At 41.6% G+C, this 15,503-nt stretch overlaps 1 protein-coding gene across 3 annotated transcripts in view; it reads left to right on the plus strand.

The window, feature by feature from the left end:
* Positions 1–15,503, plus strand: part of LOC106604502 (protocadherin-1) — a 383,892-nt gene that overhangs the window by 224,269 nt on the left and 144,120 nt on the right. For all 3 annotated transcript variants that reach the window (XM_014199169.2, XM_014199168.2, XM_014199170.2), the window contains exon 4: positions 11,949–12,168. In XM_014199169.2, the coding sequence (XP_014054644.1) occupies positions 11,949–12,168 (220 nt within the window). The remainder of the gene's footprint in view (positions 1–11,948; positions 12,169–15,503) is intronic.

Consider the following 15,503-nt stretch of genomic DNA (forward strand, 5'->3'; position numbering starts at 1 on the left):
CCCCTACCCTTCCCATAGACCCCCCAAGGGATGAGCAGTCTCCCAAGAGGCTTCTTCTCCTCCTACTCCTACTCCTCATCCTCTCTTCTCTCTTCCTCCTCTCTGTCTCTCGGTGCCAGCACTCGCTCTAGGCGCGAATGAGAAAGTGACGATAATGAACATTGTCACCCTTTGCTTTTAAATGTTTTCTCTTGGGCATTTCTCCCAAAAAATTATCTTAGCATTGCTCAAGGAGAAAAGGCACCACAGATGGAATGTTTATGTATGAGTGTGCGTGTGTGTGTGCTTGTGCGCCTGTGTGTTTATGCAACAAACACCCAGTGCTTCGGAAAGTGGAAACTTGTATTTAAGTATGCGTCTGTCTTCAAGGCCCATGAATAGTATACAAGTTGAAAAGGGAGAAAAGTAGAAGTTGCTGAAGTGAGTGGCTTCTGAAAATCTCAATTCAGAATCAAATCAATCCAATAAAATGTTATTTGTCAAATGCTTCGTAAACAACAGGAGTAGACTAACAGTGAAATGCTTACGAGCCCTTCCCAACAATGCAAAGACAAAGAAAATTGAGAAATAATAGAAAAGTACTAACACATAATAATAAAAGTAATAATAAATACACAATGGGTAATGATAACTTGGTTACATACACAGGGTACCAGTACTGAGTCGAGGTAGATATATACATATAACTAGGAATAAAATGGCAAGGCAACAGGATAGATAATAAACAGAAGCAGCATCAGCTATTTGGTTAACTATTTAACTAACTACACTGAACACATTTGTTTATATCCCTGTTAGTGAGCATTTCTCCTTTGTCAATATAATCCATCCACCTGACAGGTGTGGCATATCAAGAAGCTGATTAAACAGCATGATCATTACACAGGTGCACCTTGTGCTGGGGACAATTAAAGGCCACTCTAAAATGTGCATTTTTGTCACATAACACAATGCCACAGATGTCTCAAGTTTTGAGGGAGTGTGCAATTGGCATGCTGACTGCAGGAATGAATGCCCATCAGAGCTGTTGCCAGATGATTTCATGTTCATTTCTCTACTATAAGCCACCTCCGTCATTTTAGAGAATTTGGCAGTACGTCCAATGCAAAAATATACCGGGACGAAATCCTGAGGCCCATTGTGAGACCCTTTTTTTTAAAGTACTGTATCTGTGACCAACAAATGCATATCTGTATTCCCAGTCATGTGAAATCCATAGATTAGGGCCTAATTTATTTATTTAAATTGACAGATTTTCTCATGTGGACTGTAACTCACTAATCTCAATGAAATTGTTGCATGTTGCGTTTATATTTATGTTCAGTATATTTGGCAGTCTTATGGATTGGGGGAAGAAGTTATTCAGGGTCCTGTTGGTTCCAGACTTGCATTGGTACTGTTTTCCATTTTTAGGGACTTCCTCTAACACCTGGTATAGAGGTCCTGGATGGCAGGGAGCTCGGCCCCAGTGATGTACTGGGCAGTACACACTACCCTCTATATGCCAAGCAGTTGCCATAAAAAGTTGCCATAAAAAGTGGTTATGTAGCCAGTCAAGATGCTCTCAGTGGTGCAACTATATAACTTTTTGAGGATTTGAGGGCCCATGTCAAATCTTTTCAGCCATCCTGAGGGAGAAGAGGCGTTGTCGTACCCTCTTCATGACTGTGTTGGTGTGTGTGGCCCATGATAGATCCTTGATGTGAACACTGAGGAATGTGAAGCTCTCAACCCGTTCCACCACAGCCCCATCGAGGTGAATGGGGGCATGCTCGGCCCTCTGTTTTATTGTAGTTCATGATCAGCTCCTTTGTCTTGCTGACATTGAGAGAGAGGTTGTCCTGGAACGACACTGCTAGGTTTCTGACCTTCTCCCCGTAGGCTGTCTCATCGCCGTCATGATCAGGACTATCACCGTCATCTACAGTTAAGGATGGTGTTGGAGTCGTGCACAGCCACGCAGTCGTGGGTGAACAGGGAGTACATGAGGGGACTAAGCACACACCCGTGAGGGCCCCCTGTGTCAGTGTGGCGGATGTGTTGTTGCCTACCCTCACCACCTGGGGGCGGCCCGTCAGGAAGTCCAGGGTCCTGTTGCAGAGGGAGGTGTTCAGTCCCAGGGTCCTTAGCTTAGTGATGAGCTTGGAGGGCACTATGGTGTTGAACTCTGAGCTGTAGTCAATGAATAGCATTCTCACATAGGTGTTCCTCTTGTCCATGTGGGAGAGTACAGCGTGGAGTGCAATAGAGATTGTGTCATCTGTGGATCTGTTGGGGTGGTATGTGAATTAGTGGGTGGAGGGAGTCTGGGATAATGGTGTTGATGTGAGCCATGACCAGCCTTTCAAAGCACTTCATGGTTACAGATGTGAGTGCTTCCAGGGCGATCGTCATTTAGACAGGTTACCTTGGCATACAAGTGAAACTCTGTGAATGGCACCCTATTTTTTTGGTCCTTTTTATTTGAGCCCTTTGATAGGTGATATATTTGGGGCAGTGAGGCGGTAAATTGAAAATTATATGCTGAAGTGCCTTGATATATTCGAGTTCATTTCATGAAGATGGGGGAATTTCCCACAGCCTTGTAGCAAAGGGATGGTTTATGTGTGTTTGTCTATGTGTGTCGCCAGCCTCGTTCCTGGGTCTGTGAGTCAGTGTGTCCGTCACTGTCGGCAATGCTCTTACTATGACATACACACACGGACACACAAACACGGACACAAACAGACTTGTCAGACCTGTTTCCCCTGTGTCTCGGTAGACTGAGGGAGACGTGTGTGTGTGTGTGTGTGTGTGTGTGTGTGTGTGTGTGTGTGTGTGTGTGTGTGTGTGTGTGTGTGTGTGTGTGTGTGTGTGTGTGTGTGTGTGTGTGTGTGTGTGTGTGTGTGTGTGTGTGTGTGTGTGTGTGTGTTAGAGCTGGGACGATAAACCAAAAATGATCGACACCGACCAAACCGACCACTTATTGTGGACATTTTATTGATATTGTTCATTATTAGAAATAACCTAAAGGGCGCTACTAGAGAAATGTGATGTTTGAAATGAAATAAATAAATATGTAGGTGCAGTATAATGTTAATATAATGTGTGTTTAATCTAAACAACATCATCATTACAATCATTCTAAGTCTGTTTTCTTTTTGTTACCATTGGCTGTTTTTGACTGTTAGGCCTACGTGCCTCTCTGCATGTGTGCACTTCAGGAGTGAAATGCTAGGTTGAGTGTGTGTCAGAGTTATAGCTGTTTGTCCTGCCAGCCACACGATAGATTTACTGGCAATAAGACTCTCCTAGCTCACTGTTTGTAGGTTCTCACACACACGTTATGCACCTGCCCAAGGTACAGGAATAAAGGACTGCTACCACTTGAAAACAGATGAAAACAAAAAAAGATAACCTATCAGAGATGAAGAGAGAGACAAAGAGAGTGAGTGAGAGAGAGTAAATGGAGTGCTGAATTGGTTAAAGAAAAATAAATAGAGAGAAAGGAAGGGATCAGAGAGAAAGAGGGTGGAGAGGGCAGAGAGAGAAAAGAGAAGAGGGTGAGAGCGGAGTCAGGGAACGAGAGAGAAGGTGAAACAGAGAGCGAGAGGGCAGGGAGAGAAAAGAGAGGAGGGTGAGAGAGATGAGTAAGGGAATGAGAGAGAGAAAGGCATGCGGAAGGTTCTTTCTCCCGGTGCATAATGACAGTTCCCACGCGATAGAGAGGTCATGTTACCTTCCTTCTGTCACTGGTCACACCAGAGACTGCAGCTTCGTCACACATCATAATATATATCAGCTCAGAAGAGAAGTGTTCTGCTCTGAGGTCACATTCCGTGTGTGTGTTGCGCGCGCGGCTACGTGGATGCGTAATCTTTTGTCTGTATGCATAGTACAGTACGTATGTGGTATGTGTGCGTTCTTTAAACCATTATCTCGTGACCATAGATGATTTAAATAGTTGACAGTTTGGCCTGTCATGTGTCTATTTCTTTTTTTTATTTAACTAGGTAAGTCAGTTAAGAACAAATTATTATTTACAATGACAGCCTACCCGGACATCGCTGGGCCAATTGTGCGCTGCCCTATGGGACTCCAATCACGTCCGGTTGTGATACAGTCTGGATTCAAACCAGGGAGTCTGTAGTGACGCCTCAAGCACTAAGATGCAGTGCCTTAGACCACTGCACCATTCGGGAAACTTCACACTTCTATGCTTGTGCAAACTATGACTTAAGCTCTCATTTGTATTTGTAATGTTGTCACGATACCAGCATTTCGACTTCGATACCAGATTTAGTATCACAATACTCGATACCATCACGATACTCGATATCAAAACGATCCCACAGCAAAAAAATAAGACATTAGCCAAGGTCACCAAATGGCTCTTGATCTAGACAGATAAACTCAGCTACTGCTTTGTTCAATCGCTGGGCATCTTTTGAGTTCAATATCACATTTGAATATTTTTACATCAACATTTTTCAGAGACAGCCATGTATGCATTAATGAATCAATTATACAATCATGCAATCACTTTGGCTTAGTTTTGACCTATCTAACTACATGTCAACATAATCATTTATTTGAATGGTAAAGCAATATTGATAAACTGGGTTAATCAAGATGTAGCCTAGACCTATTCACAATACAGGTGAATGCATATTCAATAGGAGTGTGTGCATGCACTGAGATATTGAGCTTGTTTTTGTTGATTTCATGGGGCTACAGATGATAAACAATTTGTTTCCCTTCCATTTGGAACTTATTTGTTGTACTGATCAACCACATTTGCATAGAAGTAGCTTGTTTTATAAAAATGTCTCTCTAACTATTAATGATGTCATTCAGAAAGCGTCGGAGCACAGTCAGTTTGCTGAGGCAATAGATAATCTCTGGGAGAGACATTTGAGAGACCGAATAAGTGAATGATTGCCAGTTTTGCCTGGCAATCAGCAATGAAATCTGCATATTTTGTGCTATGATTTGCATATGATCACAAACAAAGTACTAGGGTAGTGAATTGATGTTAGCTTTAGCTAACAAGGAAAGTTAGCCTACAAAGCTGGAAGCTACCAGCATCTTCTTGCATTGTAATGTGTTCTAGCCTGTAAGGACATTGTTTTGCGAACAGTAATTAACAGTTTCAACATTTCTTCAAGGTTGTTAACTTCTGTGCTTAAGAGGGGAGCTAACATGATGCAGCCCAGACTCCCAGTGCAGGCTAGTGGTGAGTAAGTGGAGCAGACTGGGTGCTCTACAATAAGAGGTCTGCTGTGCTAATAGACAGGATTGATCAGTGAGGCACATTTGACAGATGTACCGAAAGTAACAGAAATTCGAGTACCAAACCGTTTTTTTCATCTTCTAGTATGGAAAAAGTTTCGGTGTACCGTGCAGCAGTAGTGAATTGGCTCTGAAACCCCCTCCGTCTGCCCTTCTATGTGGAAGTCATATGCTCACATTCAAATATTGTCTCCTATTTGCAAAACAAACTCTGTGGTTGCATGTGTATGACGTCATTCCTATTTAAATGCCTTGTGGTCAAACCATCATTCTGGGAAAGGTTTGTCTGTTTAACCCGTAAATGTGACTGAATTCAGGAACATGAGCTTATTTTTTTTTTTACAAAAGTAGAGACTCAGAGCTTCAACATGTTATATCAGACACTGCAGTTGGGGAAGCATGGGAACATTATGCTTCCTTGAAATTCTATGAACTTGTTATCCCACTTTGGAGACAAGTAGGAGAAAATAGCCTTGAATGATTTTCACAGTTTCTAGAGAGCTCTTCTTTGTTTATGCCCATTCAGGATTGTTCACACCCTCTTATGCCTTAGCCCAACCCATCTCTTTAAGAATTCACATCTAAAGGCATGAGTCAGCATGGCATTGTCCTCCAGGAAGTAGTCTCTCTATTATCCCCCTCCATTATCTCAGCCAATCATGGATCCTGCTTTTCTCCCTATGTAGGGCAGTATTTTCTCTTTCGCTAAACTAGACTCATAATTGTATCTTTCTATTCATATTTACAGATGCTGGACCTGTTTGTAATTAAGGGATATGCAATTTCACACATTCAAGAAGTAATTTCTGTACAAAAATAAATTAATAATACTAAATGAAGAGTTTATTTCCAAAATGAAATATTCATCAAGTTTTGACATTTGATTTTCTTCACTAGAAATGATTGCTTGTAGGTACTGTACCTTCATGTTTCTGTAAAATATTATTGTGCTCAGATTTTTTTATTCATAGATTTTAGATGTATTAAAATGAGTTTTTTTGCAAAGAGCTACATGTTCATTGTTTAGCTAGAATGGAATGTTCGTATCCTGTATATTTGACTGTGATATGTGGTTGTAAGTCGCTGTGGATAAGAGCATCTGCTAAATGACTAAAATGTCAAATGAAAATGTTTTACATGCAGATCTCATATTACTGTATTGATTCATTATCTTTTTCTTTTTACATCGCAAATGTTCTTTATAATAAATGTAGTTATGTGTTACGTTAGACTGTGTAAAACCTAGCAGTACTACTTATTTCTCTGAGAGTGAGGCGGATATATACTGTTTTTCTAAAAAACATAACAACATGATTTTTGCTATGTGAAATGAAACCATCAAGTGATAGACTATCATTGAACAACCCCATTCCATGATTAGATAGATATTGAAAAAACACACCAATCTCTTTCATAATTTCTTTACAGAATAAAAGCAAATTTACCAACTTTTCTGAAAGTAGATATCGTTTTGGAATGAACCTCTTCAAATATACTGTATGTGTTCAGTATACACTATATATATACATGATTAATTATTATTATTTTTGTAATTTTTTTAACGGCCCTAGGAAATACCATCACACGCCCCCAACCCTGAATCTGGACAGATATGGTAGCATCCATAGACATGTAAGTGCAATAGGCTGTTGCTTAGAAATCATGCGTTGATGTGTTTCAAACACTGCAGACCAAATTCTGGGGAAGCATAATGCTGCACATTAGAACATGTTATGTTTGATAGTGATGAAACCAGCTGTACACATCTTGGTAATATGTGCTCTATCCCAAAAGGTTACTACTATATGTTTGGAGTTGAGGCTAGATTTCAGGTAGGCCTCAATATATCTCCAGAGTCCTACGGTACTGATCTCTTCTTACTATGAGACCACGTCACCTTTTCTCCCTGTACTGATCAGCTCTTATGAGACCACACCACCTCTTCTCCCTGTACTGATCAGTTCTTATGAGACCACATCACCTCTTCTCCCTGTACTGATCTGTTCTCACTATGAGACCACACCACCTCTTCTCCCTGTACTGATCAGTTCTTATGAGACCACATCACCTCTTCTCCCTGTACTGATCTGTTCTCACTATGAGACCACACCACGTCTTCTCCCTGTACTGATCAGTTCTTATGAGACCACATCACCTCTTCTCCCTGTACTGATCTGTTCTCACTATGAGACCACACCACCTCTTCTCCCTGTACTGATCAGTTCTTATGAGACCACATCACCTCTTCTCCCTGTACTGATCTGTTCTCACTATGAGACCACACCACCTCTTCTCCCTGTACTGATCAGTTCTTATGAGACCACATCACCTCTTCTCCCTGTACTGATCTGTTCTCACTATGAGACCACACCACCTCTTCTCCCTGTACTGATCAGTTCTTATGAGACCACATCACCTCTTCTCCCTGTACTGATCAGTTCTTATGAGACCACATCACCTCTTCTCCATCTTGGAGTGCCCTATGATCTCCCCACATCAGTGTTCCCTCCATTAAAACTGACACACATGCACGCATTCTCTTTCTCTCTCTCTCTCTCTCTCGCTCTCGCTGCCATCTCCTCCTTCTCCCTTCATCTATCCACCTCCTCCCTTACTCTGCCCTATGGCAACAGAATTCTAGCATCTGCCAGCTTGAAACCGTTACAAAAATCCCCCAGCATTCCATTTGTCCTGGCACATTATTGTTTCATTTTTGGAGCGCCTGATGCAGTTACTTAGTACTGCAGGTGCATTTTACCGTGGAGCCAATCGTAGCCTGCGGCATAGTTCTCATGCCTAACATACTCCTGCCCTGCTTGACTAGGGCCAGGGGAACTAGAGAGAGAGAGAGCAGGATTTGGCAGATAAAGCGAGAGAGAGGTAGAAAGAGAGAGGGAGAGAGAGGGATGAAGGGAGCTTTTTGTTTGTGGTTGAGTGCTGTTTTGGCTCCGGGGCTGCTCAGTGTGTGAGCGCGCGTGTGTGTGTGTGTGTGCGCGTGTGTGTGTGTGTCCGCGCACCCGCTCAGCATTAGCAACAGGAGCAGTAGTTTTGTCTCTCCGGGTGGCATGTAGAGCATTCATAATCTCACTCTCTCTCTCTTTTTCTCTCACTCTTTTTCTCTCACTCTCTTTTTCTCTCACTCTCTCTTGTACTGCAGCTGTTACTCTTTCAACATCTTCATACTGACCCCAATGCAGGGATAGCATTATCGTTACAAGAAGCTCTGAGCATGACTGTGTGTGTGTGTGTGTGTGTGTGTGTGTGTGTGTGTGTGTGTGTGTGTGTGTGTGTGTGTGTGTGTGTGTGTGTGTGTGTGTGTGTGTGTGTGTGCGTACATGCGTGTGTACAGTATGTTTGTGTGTGAGATGTCTTTGTTACATGACTGTGTGTCCATGCATACTTGATATCGAGAGACATTCATAAGAATGCATAATATTGCCTCAACCAGTCTTAATGAGGATCTTTCTCTCTCTCTCTCTCTCTCTCTCTCTCTCTCTCTCTCTCTCTCTCTCTCTCTCTCTCTCTCTCTCTCTCTCTCTCTCTCTCTCTCTCTCTCTCTCTCTCTCTCTATCACACACACAAACACACTCTGTGTTGCTTTGAGCTTCTTGTAATAAGGCTACCCCTCCATTGTGTTCAGTATGAAGATGGGGAAAGAGTAACAGAGCTGCAGTACAGAGGAAAAGGGAGGGAGAAAACACATACAGCCTTGCTATCTCCACATTCCACCTCAAACCTTACAAACACAGCCGAGAAGCAATGGAGAGTATCCAGTCTTGCATTGTTCAGTGTCTGGTTTTAATAATCTGAAGAAGGACAATGTGTCTCCCTGTCAGCTACTGAAGGACCCCTCCTATCTGTCTGTACGGGCAGCTGGCCGCATGCACGGCCATGCGCTATCTCAATGGATGAATCCCCTTCATTCTTTCATTTAGTTACTTCCTCCACATCTTAGCCAAGGGCTATAGACATGAGGTGGAAAACAATAACTGTTTCTTCTTCTTTCTGCTCTGAGAGGAGGCTTGTTGGCGCTATCAGGAGCAAAAGAAGATTGTGGGTGTTTTTATCTTACATCTTTTTATTTTGGACATGTGTCCTGTCTAGGTCAGAGATTAGTGTTATCCACTGACCCTGCCTTTATGTTTTATGTAGAAATATGTTTTTTTAAATTATTTTCTTCTAAACACATACAAGTTGATGATAATGTAAACACCACACACACGCATATACACAGAATTCAATCGACTATCCAAAGGACTATGGATGGAAATGAGCTGTTCAGCCATCTTCAGCCATTATGTTAATATGGAGATGCTAATTATTCTGTATTTTCCCTATTCATTTTTACTTTTTGGGTGACCCAACCAAATTCTCATTGAAAGCAAGTCTAAGAAGAGATCTGTTCTATGGGCGCAATTTCTATGCTTCCTGTTCTTAAGTTTAGTTTTTGCATCTTTTACTTTAGGTTTTGTACACTAGCTTCAAACAGCTGAAAATACAATCTTTTTTGTTATTGAAAAGATATTTCACGGTGGTTTAGATGGTACAATGACTGCTTATTTAGTCCCATAATCTGAAATTAGGCAAACTTTTAAAACTTTAGCAATTAGGAAATAGCGGTGATATTTCTGCATATTGCACCTTTAAATCAATTATACAAGTACAATTTAATAAAGCTTTCATTATACTAAAATATTTGAGTCGTAATAATGACACAATTATCATCGCTCATCGACAGAGGTCATGTCGACATAAAATGGCCACCTTGCTATACAGTTTTAAGTGGAACTGGGATGTGACTGACGTTTCTAGGGGTTCTATAGTCTATATTCATAGTTCCACGGAGCTGCTGTTCCACTTTCCCATGATACAACCCGCTGAGCAGGCTCTTCTATTTACAGCCTGTACTGGGGCAACTCCAACAAGTCTTGCTGCTGAAACAAAGAAATAAACAAACAAAAAGGAAAACAAACATTTGATAGTGGCTTTTTATGTAGTTTTGTCTGGGGGTTAATGGACACAGTGGCAGATAAAGAGTGGCGTATATGAGATTTTTACAACATTTTGAGTGAGAGAGAGACAGAGACGGAGAGGCAGAGACAGAGATGGAGAGGCAGAGACAGAGATGGAGAGAGACAGAGATGGAGAGAGAGAGAGACGGAGAGAGAGACAGAGACGGAGAGAGAGAGAGACGGAGAGACAGAGAGCCGGAGAGAGAGATACAGAGACGGAGAGACAGAGAGACGGAGAGAGAGATACAGAGAGAGAGAGAATAATACCCATTGAAATGAAACATTCCCTATTTCAACTTTCTCTCTCTCACTTCCCCCTCTCTTACTCTTTCTGCCTTCTCTCCACACATTTCTATCTTTATTTCCCCTTTAGCTGTGTGTCTGAGTGACTTCCTGAGAGCAAGCCAGGTTCTATAGTTGGAGATAGTATAGTTGCTGGTGTAGTGTGAGCTCCTTGACAGCGCTCTCTAAGTCTTTCCCAGACCCAATTTGCGGGCCTGTCTCTTCCTATAGTGATTGAGGGCCTGTGCTTGTCAGCCAGGGGGTCCCTCAGGGATCTGTGACGCACCCGTCCTCTTTATCAGACCTGGCTGTAGCAGTCAAGGAGGATTTAGTTAACTGTGAGGTAATACACTCCGCACAGAGAGTGTATATATGTGTGTGTGTGTGTGTGTGTGTGCTTCCTTGTGTGTATTTGTGTATGTGCGCATGTGTGAGATATGAAAGCATCCTTTATGTGAGTGTGTATTAGGGATGTGAATGACTAGCAGGCAGTAGTTAAATCACCTTTGTGGTGTGTGTGTAGCAGGAAGTAGTTAAATCACCTGTGCAGCGTGTGTAGCAGAAAGTAGTTAAATCACCTGTGTGGTGTGTGTAGCAGGAAGTAGTTAAATCACCTGTGTGGCGTGTGTAGCAGGAAATAGTTAAATCACCTGTGTGGTGTGTGTAGCAGGAAGTAGTTAAATCACCTGTGTGGTGTGTGTAGCAGGAAGTAGTTAAATCACCTGTGTAGTGTGTGTAGCAGGAAGTAGTTAAATCACCTGTGTGGTGTGTGTAGCAGGAAGTAGTTAAATCACCTGTGTAGTGTGTGTAGCAGGAAGTAGTTAAATCACCTGTGCGGCGTGTGTAGCAGAAAGTAGTTAAATCACCTGTGTGGTGTGTGTAGCAGGAAGTAGTTAAATCACCTGTGCGGAGTGTGTAGCAGGCAGTAGTTAAATTCCCTGTGTGGTGTGTGTAGCAGGCAGTAGTTAAATCACCTGTGTGGTGTGTGTGTAGCAGGAAGTAGTTAAATCACCTGTGTGGTGTGTGTCTGTGAGCCTCTGTACCTCATTCCAGTCCCCAGTACCCTCCAGAGGAATGAGTGAGTCACGTCCGACGCCAGCACAAGTGGGAAGGCTAATTGTATTTTAATTATGCTGCCATCAAACACACGACTCAGACAGCTGCTTTCCCCCTCATATCCCCTCCTTTACACACACACACACACACACACACACACACACACACACACACACACACACACACACACACACACACACACACACACACACACACACACACACACACACACACACACCAGCGAGGGACCACGTATCCACAGAGCTGTTCATGAAACCAATGGAGTGCAACCGACCTAACATGTCCCTTCTTCTATTCCTATCACAGCTCCCCCATCGCCGAGTGACCTTCTCCACGGCCAATCAGGCTCAAGACCTACAGGACCCCTCCCAGCACAGCTATTACGACAGCGGATTGGAGGAATCGGAGACCCCCAGCTCCAAATCATCATCGGGGCCCCGTATTGGGCCCCTGGCCCTGCCTGAGGACCACTACGAGAGGACCACCCCGGACGGCAGTATCGGAGAGATGGAGCACCCGGAGAACGGTAAGAGCAGGTGGCGTTTCCCCCCACTCTTCCTCTTTTCACCCCCCCCCCTTCATCAATTCATCCTATCTGGAGTGGGCACTCTACTGTGCACATATGGACTTGAAGAGTGAACACACTGACACATATAAAAGGATTGGGAGTATGACAACACATGACATATATAGATAGACGATAGTAAAAGGAACTCTGACAAGACATGACATATATAGATAGACAATAGTAAAATTACCTCTGACAAGACATGACATATATAGATAGACAATAGTAAAATGACCTCTGACAAGACATGACATATATAGATAGACGATAGTAATGAACAACTGACAAGACATGACATATGTAGATAGAAGAGAGTAAAAGTACTTCTGACAAGACATGACATTGGTAGGTAGACGATAGTAAAAGGACCTCTGACGTGACATGACATGACGTGACATATGTAGATAGACGACAGTAAAAGGACCTCTGACATGACATGACATGACGTGACATATGTAGATAGACGACAGTAAAAGGACCTCTGACAATACATGACATTGGTAGATAGACAATAGTAAAAGGACCTATGACAATACATGACATATAAAGAGACTTATCAAATCTATAGTTTGAAAACAATACATTTGAGTAATGATTGAAAAACGAGTTTTAATGTCTCCAACCTAAGTGTATGTAAACTTCTGACTTCAACTGTATTTAGATAGACGATAGTAAGAGGACCTCTGACAAGACATGACATATATAGATAGACAATAGTAACAGGACCTCTGACAAGACATGACATATATAGATAGACAATAGTAATGAACAATTGACAAGACATGACATATGTAGATAGAAGATTGTAAAAGTCCCTCTGACAAGACATGAGATTGGTAGGTAGACGATAGTAAAAGGACCTCTGACATGACATGACATGACATATGTAGATAGAAGAGAGTAAAAGTACCTCTGACAAGACATGACATTGGTAGGTAGACGATAGTAAAAGGACCTCTGACATGACATGACATGACATGACGTGACATATGTAGATAGACGACAGTAAAAGGACCTCTGACAAGACATGACATATGTAGATAGACGATAGTAAAAGTACCTCTGACAAGACATGACATTGGTAGATAGACGATAGTAACATGACATATAAAGAGACTTAACAAATCTATAGTTTGAAAACAATACATTTGAGTAATGGTAGGAAAAACGAGTTTTAATGACTCCAATGACTCCATGACATATGTAGATAGACAATAGTAAAATAACCTCTGACAAGACATGACATATATAGATAGACGATAGTAATGAACAACTGACAAGACATGACATATGTAGATAGAAGAGAGTAAAAGTACTTCTGACAAGACATGACATTGGTAGGTAGACGATAGTAAAAGGACCTCTGACATGACATGACGTGACATATGTAGATAGACGACAGTAAAAGGACCTCTGACATGACATGACATGACGTGACATATGTAGATAGACAACAGTAAAAGGACCACTGACAATTCATGACATATATAGATAGACGACAGTAAAAGTACCTCTGACAAGACATGACATATGTAGATAGACGATAGAAACAGGACCTCTGACAATACATGACATATATAGATAGACGATAGTAAAAGAACCTATGACAATACATGACATATAAAGAGACTTAACAAATCTATAGTTTTCAAAACAATACATTTGAATAATGGTTGAAAAAAGAGTTTTAATGTCTCCAACCTAAGTGTATGTAAACTTCTGACTTCAACTGTATATAGATAGACGATAGTAACAGGACCTCTGACAAGACATGACACTGGTAGGTAGACGATAATAAAAGGACCTCTGACATGACATGACATATGTAGATAGACGACAGTAACAGGACCTCTGACAATACATGACATATGTTGATAGACGACAGTAAAAGGACCTCTGACAATACATGACATTGGTAGATAGACCACAGGAACAGGATAACTGACAAGACATGACATATATAGATAGACGATAGTAAAAGGACCTCTGACAAGACATGACATTGGTAGATAGACCACAGGAACAGGACAACTGACAAGACATGACATATATAGATAGACGATAGTAAAAGGACCTCTGACAAGACATGACATTGGTTGATAGACGATAGAAACAAGACATGACATATGTAGATAGACAATAGTAAAAGGACCTCTGACAAGACATGACATATATAGATAGACAATAGTAACAGGACCTCTGACAAGACATGACGTATGTAGATAGACGATAGTAAAAGGACCTCTGACAAGACATAACATATATAGATAGACGATAGTAAAAGGACCTCTGACAATACATGACAAATAAAGAGACTTGCCAAAACTATAGTTTGATAACAATACATTTGTGTAATGGTTGTAAAATGCGTTTTAATGACTCCAACCTAAGTGTATGTAAACTTCTGATTTCAACTGTATGTAGATAGACGATAGTAACAGGACCTCTGACAATACATGACATTGGTAGATAGACGATAGTAATTGGACCTCTGACATGACATGACATATATAGATAGATGATAGTAAAAGGACCTCTGACAAGACATGACATATACAGATAGACAATAGTAAAAGTACCTCTGACAAGACATGACATTGGTAGATAGACGATAGTAACTGGACCTCTGACAATACATGACGTATGTAGATAGATGATAGTAAAAGGACCTCTGACAAGACTTGACATTGGTAGATAGACGACAGTAATAGGACAACTGACAAGACATGACATATATAGATAGACGATAGTAAAAGGACCTCTGACAAGACATGTCAGGACATCTACAATAGTTATGGCATATAGTGGATAATTTAGTCCAATCAACTGTAAATTACTGACATGATGGTTGTTAAAATGAGCATGCCCTGTATCTATAGCTAGACTTTCTGTGTATAAGTGTCCTTTTGATTTGATCTTTGTGTGCTAAGCCTACAGTATATACTTTCTAGTGCAATGTGTTTTCCTTGAAATTTCTCCCAATGCATTTTGCGACAGTATAGTCCCACACAACCCCAACACACAGACACTCTCACACACTGTAAACATAATACATGGGTAACACACATTGGTATAGTGAACAGAATGCAGAAGGAGAGAAATAGATTGAGAGACTGGTGAAAGTGTGTGTGTATCAGACTCACACAGCCAGTGTAACGGCAAGAGAGACGATCCCTGGCCCAAATGGCAAAGTTGTCCTTACTCATCAGAGAGTACTGTGGGCCGCAGGGAGGGGAAACAGGGAGACTCTTTCTCGCTCTCTCTCGCTTTCCTCCTCTCTCTTTCTCTGTACC

Source organism: Salmo salar, chromosome ssa05, assembly GCF_905237065.1.
Source record: "Salmo salar chromosome ssa05, Ssal_v3.1, whole genome shotgun sequence".
NCBI classification, from domain to species: Eukaryota; Metazoa; Chordata; class Actinopteri; order Salmoniformes; family Salmonidae; genus Salmo; species Salmo salar.